This window comes from Lepidochelys kempii, chromosome 10, assembly GCF_965140265.1.
Source record: "Lepidochelys kempii isolate rLepKem1 chromosome 10, rLepKem1.hap2, whole genome shotgun sequence".
NCBI classification, from domain to species: Eukaryota; Metazoa; Chordata; order Testudines; family Cheloniidae; genus Lepidochelys; species Lepidochelys kempii.
In genome coordinates, this window is record NC_133265.1 from 78,214,653 (window position 1) to 78,229,584 (window position 14,932).

At 48.9% G+C, this 14,932-nt stretch overlaps 1 protein-coding gene across 1 annotated transcript; it reads right to left on the reverse strand.

Moving 5' to 3' along the window:
* Window positions 1-4,182: 4,182 nt before the first annotated feature.
* Window positions 4,183-5,544, reverse strand: KBTBD13 (kelch repeat and BTB domain containing 13). Its single transcript, XM_073361495.1, has one exon. It carries the CDS (start codon window positions 5,542-5,544, stop codon window positions 4,183-4,185), a length of 1,362 nt encoding a protein of 453 aa, XP_073217596.1.
* Between the last annotated feature and the right edge of the window lie 9,388 nt (window positions 5,545-14,932).

Here is a 14,932-nt window from a genome sequence, read left to right on the forward strand (position 1 = left end):
AATGTGCATCTCTTCTGGTCATAATTCAGGCTCTGTCAGCCAATTGCACCGTGTCTTTGATCCTGAACCTACACATCTTGTTTCAGCCAGGGAAGCATGAGTATTTCCATGACAGGGAAAAGGGTCAGCAGTTTAGCTAGTCTCTGCTGCCCCTCTTCAGATAGATGGACTCATCTCCTCCATGCTATTCTCTCTGGTCCATTAGCCAAAGTGCTGTTGAACTGCAAGAGCAAAGCCTGTAATGACTTGTGACTAGAGACAATGAATCTGTTGATGCATGGGAGACACCTTGATATGGTTCAAGAGCTAACGCTTTCATTTTGGGGCTGAACTAAAAGCTGCTGAAATTGCCACGCTTCCAAATCGAAAGCCTGTCCCGTGAGCTGTGCCTTTCTGTGTGGGGATACACAGCTCTCGCATTGGGAAAGGTGATAGAATTCTGTTGTGATGGATATAAAATAATGAGCAATGACAAGCCAGGCAGGAGAAAACAAGACAGGAAATAAAGACATCTGTGCCTGAGACTTCACAAGCAGCAAGACACCTCAGCAATGCTGTCAGGAAGGCAGCTTCACGCCTATACTATGGGGATTACATATTGCTCCTCATAGTAGTTTCCCCCCATTTTAGCTCCATTTGCAGGCTGGCAATACCCAACTGTGTAAAATCCTGGGTGGCTAAAAACTCTTCTCTGATTTGAAGCATGGTCACAACAGTGGCTACTGAACCGCTCAAGTGGCTACCTTGTAGAGAAAAGGCTGCCTATGAGAGCGATGTTGGCGTTAGACTGGAAAACCAAAAAATGGGAAAAAACACACTCTTGCTCCATAATGTCAGGAGAGGCAGCGGGGCCATTTATACCTCACACAGTTACAGTGTGTTACAGTGAAAGAAGAATTGGGCCCAGGGAGCCTGATCCTTCTCCGCAACACTGGGGTAAGACTGAAGAAACTTAAGTCAGTGGAATCCCCCCAGGGTAAGTACTTGTGCCCAGTATAGGCCAGTGTGCAATACAAGGCCAGTTTAATTATAACAAAAGTAGCACCCAGATGCCCTGACCATTATAAAGGTGCTTCAGGGCTAGATCCTCAGCTGGTGTAAATCAGCATAGCACCATTGACTACAAAGGAGCTATGCCAGTTTACATCAGCTGAGGACTGGACCCATCATTCCTATTCTGGTCCAGTAGTGTGAGCCAAATGCAGCTCTCAGTTCCTCCCATATAACCCCATTGATTTGTAGTGAGGGTGGAATGGGGAGCTGTATTTTGATCCCTGTACTTTACACTAACACACCCATTACTGTGAAGTCGTATGGGCCACTTCAGGATTTCTCCCGGGACACACAGCTCTTGACTTGCCTGTACTTCCACTGCAGAATCCGCTGTTGCTGTGAAACTGATCCACCCGGAGATACAACTCCCATTGTAGCCTGGGAGCCTGTCCACCTGTATCATGTTCTTACTGAGCTTGTGGCTATGTGCTGCTGGGTGCGCGAGTACTGAACTGAATGCAGGCAGCTACTGTAATGCTCACTTACTGGAAATGGAGGAGGAGGACAACTGAAAGTGAGATCCTGCCTGCCTGCCTGAAAGAGCTGACTGGCGTACAAGGGTGTGGAGGGGGTTAGTCCTTTGGGCCAGAGATCTGGTTTGAATACCTAGCATAAGTCACAAATGAGAGTGGTCATATGTTCTCATTCCAGGGAGAAGGGTTTTTCATGGTTCCAATTAACCTTTCATAGTCCACCTTGTTTATAGCCCAACACAAAGAGTCCATCTGCTAAATACACCAGTCAGAAAGAGGTTTGATGATTAATACCTAGTGAGGTTTCCACCTCGGAACTGACAACTCAAATACCCCACAGTTCATGAATGTTTGGATCTGGCGTTCTGGTTTAGCCCATTATGAAGAGGGGGCCACTTGCAAAATGTGGATTGGGACCTGGGTTCAGATTCTGAGCACTCCCAAGTCCAGGGATGCTCAGTTTTGAGAGATTTGGTTCAGGCTCCTCTGTTGTAACAGCAGTATTCTCTATCTGCCCATAGGGACGGGTACTTCAGTGACCAGTGTCCCTGACCAGGGGGGGCTGGATGTGGCCTTCTCAAGAGCAGATAAACCCTGCCCCCAAAGTGGCTGGAGGGGTCACTGCGGCACTTCCAGTCTCCTCTGCTGGCCCCTCCAGACTGGCTTAGGAATCTGCCCTGTGTCGCTAGCAATCTTGCCAATGAGAGCAGGGAGCGTTAACAAGCAGGATGTAAAGCACTGCGGGATGAGAAGGAAATATTGAACCCAGCACCCACAAGTGTCCCACATTCCCAGGGCTGCAGACTGGGCCAGATTCATCCTTACTGTAACTCACCTAAGTCACTCCATGCATCTGAACAAGTGGAGTTTTTACCCATGAAAGCTTGTGCCCAAATAAATCTCTTAGTCTTTAAGGTGCCACCAGACTCCTTGTTGTTTTTGTGGCTACAGACTAACACGACTACCCCTCTGATACTAAGTCAATGATGTTACACCAGGGAGATATTTGACCCACAGTTTTAATATCTGTCCCAGCAACACCATTCCGAAAGGTGTCACATGATCAGCTAGTCAGCATTGACTGATGCTGCATTGTCATTCCCAGAGGTAAACCTTTCTTGAGGGCTCTTTCTGGGGACGATGCTGTTAAGCACATGAAGGGCAGGCTAATATGAGTGAGGAAGGCCCTAAGTATTAAACAGAAATTCTATAGAACAGTTCCAGCTCCGCATCTGGTACCAAAATCATGAGGCAGGGGTTTGGATCCGGATGATTCCAGTTCAAGACTCACCCTACAAATGTTCTTACCAGAGATGCACCGAAACAGGATCTTGAACCTGACCCCCCACCCTTTGTAATCTGCAGAATCAGAATCCTCCAGACCCAATCCCTGACCCCCTGGTTTTGGTTCAGAATCCACGCTGGAAGCAGCCCGAAATGCTACGAAATCAGCTGGTCTTGGGAGATTTCTACCACTTTGAGCCACAATCCTACACTAATGGCTCATAAGATGCGGGGAATGTCAGATCGGAAGCCAAGCTTTAGTGCTCGGACTCCGCCCAGCCAACTCTCAGCCTAAATGTGCCAGATACCACCTGCTGTCAGTCCAGCTCTAACAGTTATTGGATTGTCTCACTTGGAATCCTATTGGAATCAATTCAGAACAGCATAATTTTTCTTCCCTTCATCGCACTGGTATAATTTCCCCACCCCCTCTACACACTGTCCTTCAGAGACTTTCCAGGTACCTGGTTCCAGTCCATGCTATCGCTTTAAATTGGAAACAGGTCCATGGATATATTCCTTTGGTATCTCAAGAGCAATGCAGGGAATACACTCCGAAGTACATGTTTGGCAGCCAGAAAAGCATTTCCCTGGTAGTATAAAAACCTCACTTATAAACAGCGTTACAAGTTATTTCATTCAATTTCCCTGAAACAATGACCCTTTTAAAACATGTGCCTACATTTAAAAAAAACCTCTTCCCTTTAATTCTACAAGATAATTGATCTTTTCCCATCAGTACCTAGAATAAATGGTTTTATAAACATTTGACGAATTCGGTCAATACGAACTATACCCAGCTCCATGGATCTCAATGTGTTTTACAGAGGAGGGCAATGTCATTATTCCCATTTTAAAGATGGGGAGACTGAGGCACATGGAGGGGAAGTGACTTGTCCAAGGTTATCCAGAAGGCCAGTGGCAGAGCTGAGAATCCAACCCAGGTCACCCAAGTTCCGGTCTGGTGTTCTGTCCCTTAGGCCACACTGTCTATTTTGCATTTCTGAAATGTCTTTCATCTGGAGGTCTCTAAGGGCTCTACAAACTCCAGACACATTAGGACAACCTCGGGTTAAATAAAGGGTGAGCATTACAGAGCGCTCAATGCTTTGTAACCAGGAGCAGAGGGCAATCAGCAGGCTTGGCAGCAGAACTGCAGCTCCTCACGCTGGCTCCTTGGAAGGGCGAATGTAGGAGGAGCTAGAAGCACTTAGTGGATTGGGACCCGAGTGGTGCTGCAGCCTCCTGTTATACACGGAATTCTACTGAGCAGCTGGAGGCTTGGAAAGAAAAGGAGAAAGCTGAGGATCCATTTTTAAATAGCTTTCACTGGCTCCTGTATCCTAGAGCGCCCCCTTGTGGCAGGGACTGACTAAGTGGCAATGCTGTGGTCTCTCCTTGGGAACCTGAGAAGGAAGGTCTGTAGGGACCCGCTCCTTGGGAAGCCAGCCTTCTCCTTTTTGAACCTCCATGCCGTCTCTTCTATGGAGTAGAGGAGGGTCAGCATCCTGTTGACTGTATAAACCGTATCCCCCCTGATTACGGCAGTGAAGAGAGCTCCTTTGCTGTTCACGAATTGCCCCGGTAAAGCTGTCCACTGCAGGCTGGTGAGGTTGAAGCAATCTATCACACACCGCAGGAAGTCGTCTGAGGGCCCATTCCGCATGATGTAGAGATTATCTCTGTGGGCCACCATGCAATGGCCATAGCTCTGAGGTCTCTTTAAGGCTGAAATAGGAAGCCATTCGTCTTTCTGGATCTCATACTCATAAATGATCATGGTGTCTAGTGGCTTCCACAAGCAGACAAATATCCGCCCCATGGCCTGGGCGCAGGGCGCACCTGCTGTTGGCTGGGGCAGATCGGCGACAAAAGTCCAGGTGTTGGAGGACACATTGTATTTCTCCACAGACTTTAGCAAGGTCTTCTCAAATTCTCCTCCTATGGCGTAAAGATAACCTTCATGACCTGTCAGTGTGAGGTCGTACCGGAGCTGCTGAGGACTGGGAAACTCGCTCCAGCTGTTAGCATCTACGTCATAGCAAAAGCTGATGTCCACGATTTGTTTGCTCGCTCCGCGGACTCCGCCCACTATGTAGATCTTATTATCCAGTGTTGCCATGCCGGCCAGGAATGTGCTGGCCGTCAGTGGCAAGCAGGAGAGCGTCTTCCACGTGTTGTCGTCCTCATCAAGGTAGCAGATGGTTCTCGAAAGGTCCTGTAGAAACTCAAAGGTTGGCGTATGGGCTCCCACTGCGACAAACGTGCTGGGCAGAAGGGAGTCCACGTAATCCAGCAGGTCAGCGGAAAGGCAGTCTAAGTACTCCTCTAAATCAGAATAGCCATCTCTAATGTACAGGGCAGCACTGTGGAAAAGGTCCTGCAGGCCAAACATGGCAGCAGCTTGATAAAGGACAATGCAGTTATCGGAATTGATGGAATTAATCAGATACTTGGTCATCGTCTTCACCTGAAGAAAAGCTGCACATTCAACCGCCTTGAGATTCTCCTCACAGGTCAGCACGGGTCTCTCCCCTGCCAGGACCCGGAGCATGAGGAGAAATCCCATGGCACTCAAGTCTTGGATCTGGATTTCATCTTGCGTGCTCTCCTTCATGCCAGACTGGAAGAGCGCGCGGAAGTACTCACTGTGTTCCACCAGCAGAGCCTTGTCCGTGGCGAAAAACTCCTCCTCCACTTTGATACGCACTCTTCCCCGCAGGAACGTCTGCATGGTCTGCTCCGGAGTCAGCCTTCTAATGCCGGGGACCTGAACCAGGGAAGCAGGTGGTGATGGTGTCTCAATGCATGGGCAAGGACACAATGGAACCCAAAGCCTTTCTCAGTATGTCGGCCGCTTCCCAAGCAGAGCACTGTTCCTATCTCTTCTGTGGTTGTTTGCTAGCTTTCTGAGCCTCCCCAGCAGCTAAGACGCTGCTAACTTGTAATATAAATACCTCCAGCTAAAGATAGCTGTGGCCCATGTGATCGGAGTTGCCAGCAATGAAAGCCATAAGCAGAGCCTGTCATTGGCATCCATGGAGCTCTCTTACCAGCTGATACCAGCAGCACTGCTTCCAATGAAACACAGAGTAGCCACTCCAGGGACTGGCAGCATTTAGCTGCCTATCGGTGCGGGGAGGGGAGGTCATCAAATAAAGGTGGAACTTAATCGTACTGGACGGGTCCAATTCATCCCAGCTGTAACTCGTGAAATCCCCTCAGGGGATGACGTGAGGTGATCTCCCAAGGCAGAAGGTTACCTAGGGAAGATGGTGGTGAAGGTTTCCAAAAGTAACTAGTGAATTCATCCGATGAAGTGAGCTGTAGCTCATGAAAGCTTATGCTCAAAGAAATTTGTTAGTCTCTAAGGTGCCACAAGTACTCCTTTTCTTTTTGCAAATACAGACTAATACGGCTGCTACTCTGAAACCAGTGATTTTTTGGTGTCTCAATTTTTGTGTGTCCCGCTTGAGGCCACAAAGAGCCCTGGTTTTAGGAGGCTGGCTGTTTAGTGCTTTCTAAACACCAGGCCCCTTGAAGGCATCCCAGAATCACAAGTGACTTCTGAAAATCTTGCCTGGGGTCTTTGCCAGGTTTCCCTGTGGGCTCCTAAAGACCCATAGATGCTACTGAACTAGAAATAGTTATACAGTGAGATGCTTGTAATAATCATACTTTGGACTTTGCTGTGAGGACCTCTAAGTGCTTTACAGAAGGCCAGATTCTGCTTTTGGGAGTGCAGTTGGTCAGCGTTTTTATTCCAGAATTAAACCACTGTATCAGGGAGCAGAATTGGGGCTCACAGACTGAGCTTACCTCTTTGGGGGAGCGAGGTGCTCTACCAGGGAAACACACAGGTGTTAAGTGTTTGACCCACTGTCTTAGGAGAGGCTCCCAAACTGTGGTCCACAGAGCAACTGCTGGTGATCCTTGGCGAGCTGGCTAGTCACATAGTACCGGCTCTTCTTCCTAATTTCCAGACGTTAAAATGCCTTAAAAGTAGCTAAAAATACATTCAATGCTTCCCTAAAGTGACCTTTTACAGGTCAGCGATTGCTGGAGTTGCCACAAGAAAGTTATGTGACTGCAAACTGGCGGGGAGGCAATCCACACAATTGTGAATTGATGAGGAGGTGTCCTTAAGAAAATCTCTCTATTAAGATATGGTCTGCAGGAGGAGAATGTCTGAGAAACCCAGTTCTAGGAATTCCAAAGGCGGCTTCTCTACTGGGTGCATACAGACTGTTTGACGCGATCTCCCCGGGGGGAGAGCCAGACCCTAGTGCAGAAACGACCATAGATATTCTAATCCTGCTGTTCATTCATCGCCTTTCATCCCACAGCTGTGGCTTTTTGTATTGCTGGAAAGAGCGTACATTTCCCCCCCTCATAAAAGTAAGTTTTATAGCTTCAATGAGATAACTACTTCCGTAAATCCCTGAGTCTTTAAGCCCGAATTATGGGACGGTGCGTCTGCCAGCACCGCAGGCCACACACACCAAAGGGCGTTTGACAAGCAGTAGGGATGGTTTATTACAGGTTTTTATTTTAATTTTGCATATTGGGAGAGACAATGCAAAAGCAGCGTGGGGTCTGCGTGGTGAACGGTTGGCCTTGGGGTTTGAAAGTTCCACAGAAGTGGGCTCCGTTGGTGAAAAAACACATCATTCATTTTTGCTATTACAGTAGCTGTTGGATTGACAGCTGGACTGCATCCACTGTACAACCTCAGTGCCTCCTTCAAGGCATAGTCCAGCTAGCTGCTTCATTCAGGGGCTTGGACAGATACAGGAGGAAGATTTCACATCTATGTGCCTAGCCATGGTTGCAGTCATCCCTGCAAAGCTCCCTGGGGGGAGGGGTTCTATTTTTGTCTCCCAGGAGTATCAAGAAGGTGGAATTAGCAATCAAATTTGTCCCGAAATTAGGTGATTTATATTTTGGAGGGGGAGCTTTGAAATCAATGGAGGTTAACCTTAAATGACTGCCCCCACTTATTAGTGGTTTTATCCACATCTATGCCGATCACAATATAGCAAAGCAGAAGCTAAAATAAACCCCAATTTGCCGACTCAGTGAGTGGAAGCGCTAAGAAGAAGGTAGAGGTTTGAGCCCCAGCTTTGCCTGGGCACAGATGGGGACTGGGTGCTCCTAACACGCTGGTAGGTAGATAGGGTGCAGTCAGCATCCCTCTGCAACACTGCTTTCCGGTCTGCAAGGGTAACTCCCCTGCTCCTCTGTCTCCACTCGACCTATTGGGCTCTGCTGCCTTCCATCCAGCTCCAGCCTATGGGGAACTGGGTTGATCCAGGCTCACAGTTCCAGAGAGGGGATTTGGAGCAGAGCACACACTCTGCGGTTGGACAACATGTGTCCAAGTGGCACCTCAAGCTAGCACAAACTAAGGAAGGAAGCGGGAGCCCAGTGTATTTACCTCCCATTCAGAGGGGCCGGTATGCGTTGGGAGGCACTGATCTACAGCTCCCCCAACAGGCCAGTTAGGAACAGCATTAGCTGAGCTGTTCCAGTTTCAACAGAGCCTTCCTGGCAGAGGGCAGAGGTTGCCTGCTGCTTTCATGCCTTTAGTTTTGCCTCCTCCCTCTCTTGGTGAGCATCAGCCTGCAGTGGGGGCACGGGGATGTAGACCCCAAGGGATAGCCAGAGGTCAAGCCCGTAAGCCTGAAAAGGCCTTGTGCTGCCTGCAGGGGAGAGAGACAAAAATAGAATTTGGGAAAAAACCAAGGCTGTGGCTGTCGCGCGGAGGAGCAAGAAGAGGAAAATCACCACAGGCAATTAGCGCCCAGGGGATCGTTGCTCTGCTGAGCCCGTCGGAGCCGTTCCTGACCCAAATCCGCTGACATGGTGGTACTTTGCTGAGGCTGCCGTACCGTTTTTCTAACCTCCCCACCCCCACCCCCACTTTGTTCTTGTTCTTCAGCCTTGCTCCTGAACAACAGCCCCTTGTTGTCAACACCTGGACTTGGAGCTGGCATTGCTCAGTCAGGAACCTTCAGCCTTCTGCCTCCAAAAAAGGACGAGAATTTATTTGCAGTTCCCTTCCCCAAGTTCACCTGAGTTCAGGCCAGCTCTGAGTCATGCTTGGCTGCAAAGCTGGCAAGTTCTGTGCAGCTCCATGGGTGGCATTTTATGCAGGTTATTTAATGGAATCATTTGCCTATGTGCAAAGAATTTGCATGGAGACGTATGTTTCTGGTCAACACGCTCTGCCCCACGGAGTGGCAGGGGTAGGGCATGGAACTGCGCAGAACTTGGCAGGTGGGGGTCAGTTGGGTGCTGGAGTGTGTCAAGGATGGTGAAGCTGCTGGAGTGGAATGGCTGCTAGGTGAGATGGGGGAAGGGTGTGTCTGGTGGGCGCTAGGGGGCTGGTCGCTGGGGTGTCCTTGGGGAGCTGGGGCTGGGCCATGTTGAGCCCCTCATCACCGCCGTGCAGAGAACAGAAGCTCCATTTTGCAAAGGGTTTTGAGACTTGGCTTCCTTCTGAAGCAGAACTAAAATGGAACATGGCTAAATTCTCCGCAAAGCAAAATTTCCCCAAACTTGTGTTCTGATGACACAAAACGTTTCATTTTGCTTGTCTTCTGTTTGGTATTGTACTTTACAATAGGCTGCCAGAAGCCGGGATGGATCTCACCCAGATTGCCCCATTCCACACACACACACCCCCTTCCGAAGCTCTGGGGCTGGCTGCTGTCAGAGAGGTGAAGCTGGGCTAGATGGACTGTTGGTCTGTCCCAGCAGGGCAGGTCTTATGTCCTTGTGCAGAATGCAAAGCAAAAATATTTTAAGTGGAAAAAATAATTTCAAAACATTTTAACACTGACAGAACATTTTTTTCCTGGTTTTTCTTCCAGAGTGAAATTGCGGCAGAATCGACCCCTCTTCACAAAGCATTTGGATTTCAGCGGCACTGGAATGTGGCTCCATCTAAGTTACTCTGACCAGCTGTACCTGTCGCCTTTGCCTGCACCTCCTGCTTTTGTTGCTGCTATGGCCTGCTCAGATCCCCACCAGGAGCTGGGAGAGGAGAGGTAGGAAGGCTGTCTCCACAGCAATTGCTGCTGGACCCCTGATAGCTGCGAGGAGCAAATGCAACCTGACCCCGTTCCCGCAGGACACGTCAGGAGCCAGCTGTGCGGTGAGAATGTATGACAGGGCCACCAGATGTGTGGGTGTCACGCTTGGCAGCATTGTAGTTGCTGCTTGCACCTCAAATCTGCCGGGGCTAAGGAAGCAGCATATATGCAAGATGCCGGAGAGAAAAGTGGCCAACGGTCTGTGGAGGCAGTTGTCAGGGCAGGGGACAGGGACTCCGGAAATTCAGGTTTGGTTCTGGGCGCCACCGCTGTTTCACCACGTGGATTTGAGCAAATTGCTCACCTCATTGCTCTGTGCCTCAGTTTCCCCATTGGTGAAATGCAGATGGTAATAGTTAACCGACCCTTTGAACATGCTTTGAGATCCCCTGGGTTGAAAGGAGCTGAGCAGGTGCAATGTATTGTGAGTTATTGGTTCATTGGCAAAGCTTTATATCATTGCTGTCCAGTGCCTCCCTTTCCCTGTGTCTCTTGGTCTCTTGGTCTCGGTTGCTGATGACTCTGTTCAAAGTGAGAACACACAGTTCACTGTTGATCAGATGACTCATTCTTTAACCATTGTAATGACCATAGAATGCCCTAGTCCATCTAGTGTGCTATTAAACGGAGGCCATTTGAAACCCATGCTTCACGGTTAGCACAGGGATGCTGCCCCTCCAGCAAGAGAAAATATCTGTATCCAAAAAGCTCTCAGTGAGTGGGCAGTCTGCAATGGTTGTGTCTATTGGCCTCCTGAGGCCGGGGATGGGCCTAGATTGTCAGGGGGCTGGGGTGTCTGCCTACCAATTAGTCATGACCTAAGCCAGTACCTTTAACAAGCACTGAAAATTTTTCTCTAATGGGATAAAGAGGGGATGAGCAGCCTCATTCCCCTGCACCCTCCCCCAGTGCACCCTCGAAGACACAGCCCCTCCATTGGGTGGGAAGGGGCTCTGGAGAATGTGATTGTCAAACTCCTGGATGGGAGCCGGCGGTTAATCTCCTACCATGAGACAGTTTGCTGCAGGGGCAGCCCCAGACCCATTGGGGATTAGCAACATCTGTAAAGATGTAAAACTAGGACATTCTATTTTCTGGTCCCCAAAACATGGGGCAGAGGAGAGGGTAGAAAAGTCAGCTCTGCCCCACTTAGTGCATGTGATCTGGCCATTCCTGGATGCTCTGCAGAGCCCCACATGTGCAGTTGGGTGCCTCTGAGTAACATGGTATTAGTTTTTTATGCTCAGAACCCACTGGATCCTTGCCAGAAGAGAGCTGGTGCATTAAAAATAACAGCGGTTTTGTTTTCTCCTCAAACAGCTTCTATGTCTTGTTCAGGTTGCCATGGCAAAAGGCATAAAAGGGATCCGTCAGACCAGTTAACAGCTGGAAAAGGGGCAGCTGCCAAAGGCTTCCTGCTACACTTCTAAAATCATGGCTATAAAAAAATCTCAAACTGAAACAGACCAGAGGAAAGGTCGTGTGTGTCCCTCCGCACCCTGGAGCAGTGTACAAAACAGGGAAGAGGCTTCAGGATGAACACTTCCAACGGTCTATAGTGTTTTACTCTGGAATACAATGCTGCCACCTGGATAAATACTAGAGCCGCGCTGGGGAGCTGTCTGATCTGATGAGAGAGAGACAGAACGGGAAGTTAGGACTCCTGGGTACTAACCCCAGTTCTGCCACTGTCACCTTGGGCGAGCCACCTAAACTCCCGAGTCGCCTTAATTCGCATAAAAGACAAGTGGCAGAGACGGCCCCCAGGTAATAACCCCAGAGCAGGAACCTTCCTCAGCTGGTGCAAAGCTGGCATGAGGATTCTCTGCCACTCCCCTGCACAGCCTCCATCACGCAGGCATGCTGGGATGGGTGCAGGCGTGTGTCACAGATGGCGGGGGTGTATCTATTGTGCTCTGTGTTCCAGCTATGCTGAGCAATAGGAAGCTGCTATAAGTTAAAGCAGACCCCAGGGTTGCTCTAACTTATACTGGAGTCTGAGCAGGCTCCCAGAATTGGGGGGTGGGTGGAGCGCAAAGGTGGCTTGGAACTACCTTTACCCCCTATTATGGGCTGAGAGGTGCAGTTCAGAATCTGGTCTCCCAGGTCAAATTCAGACCTGTTGTAAGCAGGTGTAAATCAGTTCCCTTGACTTCAAAGCAGCTAGCTAAAATGACTTACCTGTCATAGAGGGTAGCTGTGGGAGTTAAATCATGCTTATCAGCCGGTTTGGGAGTCTTAGGTGTGCTAAATGCAGGTGGGGGAGGGGTGGTTTTTGTTTTGCTATACGCAGTTCATTGCCTTTCGGGCCCATGGTCTGAATGAGACGCTGTTGATTGTGTGCACCTGTTCCTGCAGCTAGACGGCTACTGAGCTCCAGCCAGGCTGAGCAGTGATGATTTACATAGATCTATTACATGGGAGAGCGAGGAAAGTGCTTTTCTGTGGCCAAGATTATTTGGACCATTCCTTTGAAAGGAAAACCTGGTGCCTGGCCAGAAGCAATAACTAGTGGAGACTGACCCTAAGCAGCAGGTCAGGAATAAGAGCGGATGGAAGGAGCAGGGGGTGTCAGTTTCAATCAAGCTGAAGACACCCCAAGGTAAATGTTGATGTGGAGGTGGCTGGACGTTCCAAACTGGGCTGGCTGGCTTGCACGTTTTAATCTAACGGTTGATGGTAGTTAAATCAATGACTTATGGGGCATCTGGGCTTATTGGCTCTGCTGCACAACAGCACAATGGAGTCTTTATCTAAGTAGAACTGCTGGGAAGAGAACAAAGGGACTCATCTGAAGATGGCTTCCTGGGCTGGTGTCCTTCAACCTTCCCTTCAAAGAAAAAAAAATCCCTCCCTCCAAAAAAGAAGTCAAATCTAAGCAGCAGCAGTTTCTTATATTACTCCAGCTTGGAATATCCACACGGGCAGCAGAGCAAATGTTTGCTTCTTAGCAGCAAAAAAAATTGTTCTGAGTTCACTTCAGTTCACCCAGGAGGCTTATGATGAAGCAAGGTCCATCTTATTAATAGATTTAAGGCCAGAAGGGGAACTGTCCTGATAATCTAGCCTGACTTCCTGCATAGCACAGGCCAGAGAAATTCCTGTGCCAAGTTCAACAGACCCGTGGCTGAACAAGAATATGCCTTTGAGGAAGATGGCCAGTCTTGGTTTAAGACCCCAAATGATGGAGAATTTCCCACATTCCTGGTGAATCTGTTCCAGTGGCTAATTATCCTCAATTGTGAAAACATGCCCCTTATTTCCAACATCAGCAACAGAAGGAAAGTGAGGCTAAGCAGGAGGAACTAGAGGTCTGACAAATGGAAGGATCCTACTATCTCTGGAGGTGGTAGTAGCCTCTATCAAAGATGTTCCTCTCTTTGGAGAAGAAGTGGAGAAGTCTGTTCGTATGATCCTGCTGTTTCTTAAATGTGGGATTAGTTGCCAGTCTCTGACCCACCACAGGCCTCTCTTGTCCAGAGGGCATTCAGCAGTCTTTTCTCTATTGTCTTCAGAGGGTGTGGGGAACAAAATGCCAACAAAGCCACCTTCAACCTTCTTCAGAGTTCTCTGCCGTAGCCGAACCTGGTGGTGCATGTCATAGCATGGGCAAGTCATGCCTGACTAATCTAATTGCCTTCTATGATGAAATAACTGGCTCTGTGGATGAAGGGAAAGCAGCGGACGTGTCGTTCCTTGACTTCAGCAAAGCTTTTGACGCTGTCTCCCACAGTATTCTTGCCAGCAAGTTAAAGAGGTATGGGCTGGATGAATGGACTATAAGGTGGATAGAAAGCTGGCTAGATTGTCGAGCTCAACAGGTAGTGATCAACGGCTCCATGTCTAGCTGGCAGCCAGTATCAAGTGGAGTGCCCCAAGGGTCGGTCCTGGGGCCAGTTTTGTTCAATATCTTCATAAATGATCTGGAGGAGGGTGTGGATTGCACTCTCAGCAAGTTTGCAGATGACGCTAAACTGGGAGGAGAGGTAGATACGCTGGAGGGTAGGGATAGGATACAGAGGGACCTAGACAAATTGGAGGATTGGGCCAAAAGAAATCTGATGAGGTTCAACAAGGACAAGTGCAGAGTCCTGTGCTTAGGATGGAAGAATCCCATGTACCGCTACAGACTAGGGACCGAATGGCTAGGCAGCAGTTCTGCAGAAAAGGACCTAGGGGTTACAGTGGACGAGAAGCTGGATATGAGTCAACAGTGTGCCCTTGTTGCCAAGAAGGCCAATGGCATTTTGGGATGTATAAATAGGGACATTGCCAACAGATCGAGGGACGTGAGCGTTCCCCTCTATTCGACACTGGTGAGGCCTCATCTGGAGTACTGTGTCCAGTTTTGGGCCCCACACTACAAGAAGGATGTGGATAAATTGGAAAGAGTCCAGCGGAGGGCAACAAAAACGATTAGGGGACTGGAACACATGAGTTATGAGGAGAGGCTGAGGGAACTGGGATTGTTTAGTCTACGGAAGAGAAGAATGAGGGGGGATTTGATAGCTGCTTTCAACTACCTGAAAGGGGGTTCCAAAAAGGATGGCTCTAGACTGTTCTCAGTGGTAGCAGATGACAGAACAAGGAGCAATGGTCTCAAGTTGCAGTGGGGGAGATTTAGGTTGGATATTAGGAAAAACTTTTTCACTAGGAGGGTGGTGAAGCACTGGAATGCATTACCTAGGGAAGTGGTGGAATCTCCTTTCTTAGAAGTTTTTAAGGTCAGGCTTGACAAAGTCCTGGCTGGGATGATTTAATTGGGGATCGGTCCTGCTTTGCGCAGGGGGTTGGACTAGATGACCTCCTGAGGTCCCCTCCAACCCTGATATTCTATGATTCTATTCTATGATTCTATGATAGCATGTGTATCTGGTTAAACAAATGACACTAGAACTGACCAGTAGCCACAGTGGATCACATTTCCAGCCCCAGCTTCTGCACTGTCCTGCCCAGTTTTGCACTGCAGCTGTTACAGCACATGCAGAACTGAATGCACACCATTTTACATGGGAAAAATATGTT

What these genes read in the sequence shown, in the direction of transcription:
- KBTBD13 (XM_073361495.1), bottom strand. Translation starts at nt 5,544, where the DNA reads ATGCAGACGTTCCTGCGGGGAAGAGTGCGTATCAAAGTGGAGGAGGAG.